The sequence below is a fragment of the Phoca vitulina genome, unplaced genomic scaffold (genome assembly GCF_004348235.1).
Source record: "Phoca vitulina isolate PV1807 unplaced genomic scaffold, GSC_HSeal_1.0 scaffold16, whole genome shotgun sequence".
Taxonomy (NCBI): domain Eukaryota; kingdom Metazoa; phylum Chordata; class Mammalia; order Carnivora; family Phocidae; genus Phoca; species Phoca vitulina.
In genome coordinates, this window is record NW_022589719.1 from 31584634 (window position 1) to 31588429 (window position 3796).

Here is a 3796-nt window from a genome sequence, read left to right on the forward strand (position 1 = left end):
CTGAGCAGTCCCATTCAGTCTACCCCCTACCCCCGGTCTAAGTGAAAAGAGGGAGCGCAACTGAACATGCAGCTCCTTGTAACTGAGGCCACTTGGGTCCTCGCAGCCTCCTCCTCCCTGGTTGGGACCTCTACATCCTGGACAAACCTGAAGCCCCATGGTCCTACGGTCCCTCTCTCGCACCTTTTTAAAAAGATTTTAGAGTCGCAGGCTCCTCTGGCTGAGCCAGCCAGGGGCCCCTGTCTTGCGCACTCTTTACCACCTCCTCTGTACCCTAACCCTGTCTGTGCTAAAACAGATGTCCACCTCGAATGAAAAAACCGAAGTTCTAGCGGGGGCCTCGTTGCTCCGAGGTCCCAACAAATAGCTGGGCTTCCGTCTGAGTGTCAGGCTAAGCGGCTCGCATCTTCTGCCGCATCCCACAGGGCGCAGGGAGCCCGCTCTCCAGCTCCACGAAAGTGGTCTCACAACAGACGCCGCCATCTTGCCTACCGCCCCCGACAGCCTGGGCTCACCCAGGAGGGTGCCCGCGCCTGCGCGGACCGCGGAGGGGCGTGGCGAAGAGCGCGGGGGCGAGGCCTCCGCGGAGGGCGGGAAGAGGCGCGGGGCAGTGACGCAATGCGCCCCTAGTGGCGGGTGTATGTGCGCCTCCGCTCTGTAGCTTCCGTTTCCACGGTTACGGCGGCGCGAGGCTGTGTGTCCCAGGTAAGATCCGGGTAGAGCGGAAACATGATAACTGAGGGACGGAGGGCAGCAGGGCTCAGGGGAACGGGAAAGCAGGGCCTGGGCTCGGGCTCGTGGGAGGTCTAACCCCCCCCCGCCCTCCGCGTGTACCCACAGTGGGCTCTGGTTAGCTCTGCCCCACCATTCCCCTAGGATGCTGTCCCGCCCACAGGTGTTCTCCGGCCCCAAGAACTGCCCTGGACACCCCCCCGCCCCTCCCTGCGTCTCCCCGCTGCTGACTTCACTCTTCTCTGCCCTTAAGTCACTGACTTGCAGCTGTTTGTGCGTGCCCGGGAGCTGCACACACTTGAAGTGACCGGCCTGGAGACAGTTGCTCAGATCAAGGTAAAAGTAATAGTGTAGGGCGCCTGGGTGGCTCAGTTGGTTAAGCGACTGCCTTCGGCTCAGGTCATGATCCTGGAGTCCCGGGATCGAGTCCCACATCGGGCTCCCTGCTCGGCAGGGAGTCTGCTTCTCCCTCTGACCCTTTCATGCTCTCTCTGTCTCATTCTCTCTCTCAAATAAATAAATAAAATATTTAAAAAAAAAAAAAAAAGTAATAGTGTATCCCTGAGCTTCCCCAACCCATGTGTCCTTTGCCTGGCTTTCTGTGACTTCCTTAGAGAACACTCTTGACTCTCCCTTTCTTCCCTAGGCCCATGCCGCCTCCTTGGAGGGCCACACCACCGAAGATAAAGTAGTGCTTCTGGCAGCTTCTCCCCTGCAGGATGAAGCCACCCTGGGTCAGTGTGGGGTAGAAGCCCTGGCGACCCTGGAAGTGGTTGGCCGCCTGCTAGGAGGTGAGTGGGGCTTCGGAGGCCAAACTGGTGCCATGGGGCTATTTATGATCCTTACTTAGACTTACTTTGTTTGCCTTTCACAGTGTCTAACGTTTTTTGCTTTAATTTACAATATCTAAAAGTCAGTTGATTTTGTGTGAAAATACAATATCTGGCTTTGCTTCAAAAATTGGGAAGATCGGGCCTGTGTTCCCACATACCAACAGTCCGCCCCAGCTGAGTAGTGTCTGCTCCCTTTAGAAGGCTTTATAGTTTGCTACAGTTTCCACTCCTCCCTCCTCAGAACCAGTGTCAGTTACCATTTATCATCAGGCTTGTGCTGTTGTTTCTCTTGTAGTAAAGAAAAGTGAACTCTCTTTTTGTACCTATGTCTCTATCAAAAATGGGAAAACGAAAGATGGATCCAGAGCGTTGCATGTTTCAAGAATAGTGGGAATGAGCATCTTTCTTTGTGAAAGTTAAGAATAGCCCTAAGTGTTTTATATGTAACCAGACTTTGTATCAAAAGAATACAACTTAAGATGCCATTATGAAACAAACCATAGTGAGAATTTTGACTGGTATACAGAAAATATGCGTGATGAAAAACTTAATGAACTAAAAAAAGGACTAAACTTTCTTCCTCATTTATCATCAAATGCAAATAAAATAACCGATGCTGCTGTGAAATGCAGTTATGTCATAAGTGGAAAAATCGCCCGGGTATCAAAACCTTTCACAGATGGTGAGTTTATAAAAGACTGTCTATTGAGTGTGCAGAAATCATGTGTCCAGAGCAGAAACAAGCATTTGCAAACATAAGACTAACTGGAAACACTGTTGCTCAGCGAGTAAAAGATATGGCTAAGAACCTACAGTACAAGTTGCTACAAGTTGCGAGAAAAAGTGAAATCATTTGTTACATTTTCTATTGCAGTGGATGAGAGCACATACATAAATATTCAAGCCAGTTAATTATATTTATCCGGGGTGTTGATGAGAATTTTTACATCACTGAAGAACTTTTGGACATGGTTCCCATGACAGACCCAGCATCTGAAAATGACTTATTTGGGTATGTTGAGAAAAGTCTTGAAAAGTTTAATGTTGGGGCACCTGGGTGGCTCAGTCGTTAGGCGTCTGCCTTCGGCTCAGGTCCTGGGATCGAACCCTGCATCGGGCTCCCTGCTCGGCGGGAAGCCTGCTTCTCCCTCTCCCACTCCCCCTGCTTGTGTTCCCTCTCTCGCTGTCTCTCTCTCTGTCAAATAAAAAAAAAAAAAAGAAAAGTTTAATGTTGACTGGTCCAAACTAGTGGTGCTCCTGCGATGGTCTGTGATAACACTGGGCTTGTTGCAAAACTTAGATCCAAAGTCAAAATGCTTTTCAAGGATGCAGAACTTAAATCTATTCACCGCATTATTCACCAGGAATTGTTTTGTACTAAAAAGTTAAAACTAGAACATGTCACGGATGTAGTGATTAACACAGTGAACAGTGAATTGTATGTCTAACAGGCCGTTCAGTGCTTTTCTGGAGGAACTGGATGCACAATATGGTAATCTTTACCATAAAAGGTAAGGTGGCTTAGTCGTGGCATGGTACTGAAGAGACTTTTTGAATTAATAAAAGAAATAGATTTGTTCATGTCTTCCAAGGGCAAACCCCTTCCCCAGCTCACCAGTGAAGTTTGGATCAGACACCTGGCCTTTTTGGTTGACATTACAAACCATCTAAACACTTTGAATATTTCTCTGCAAAGACATTCACAAGTGGTAACACAAATGTATGATTGATTCAGTTTGCTCTTTCCTAGCAAAATTGAGTCTTTGGGAAACTCATTTGTCTGTAAATAATCTGGCACACTTTCCTACACTGAAATCAGTGTCAAGAAATGAAAGTGATGGCTTAAACTACAATCCCCTAAAATTGTGGAGTTGAAGATTGAATTTCAGAAAAGGTTCTTTGATTTCAAACATTATGAAAACGAGCTCATATTGTTTAGCTCACCTTTCTCAGTTAACATTGACAGTGTTAATGAAGAATTACAAATGGAAGTTACTGAACTGCAGTGTAATATGGTATTAAAAACTAAATACGATGCCATCAGAATACCAGAATTCTACAAATACCTCAGCAAGAGTTACCCCAGATATAGAAACCATTGTGCAAAGATTCTGTATATGTTTGGAAGCACTTATGTCTGTGAACAGCTGTTTTCTGTTATGAAATTGAGTAAAACTAAATTTTGCTCCCAATTAAAGGATACAAGATTACATTCAGTTCTACACATTGCA

At 46.9% G+C, this 3796-nt stretch overlaps 1 protein-coding gene across 1 annotated transcript; it reads left to right on the forward strand.

The window, feature by feature from the left end:
- Positions 1-614: 614 nt before the first annotated feature.
- LOC116638718 (ubiquitin-like protein FUBI) lies at positions 615-2681 on the forward strand (the record flags this gene model as incomplete). The annotated part of the gene is made up of 3 exons (XM_032414817.1): positions 615-705; positions 986-1068; positions 1379-2681. Coding segments are annotated over 3 exons (378 nt in total), but the record flags the coding sequence as incomplete, so codon positions are not given.
- Positions 2682-3796: the final 1115 nt, after the last annotated feature.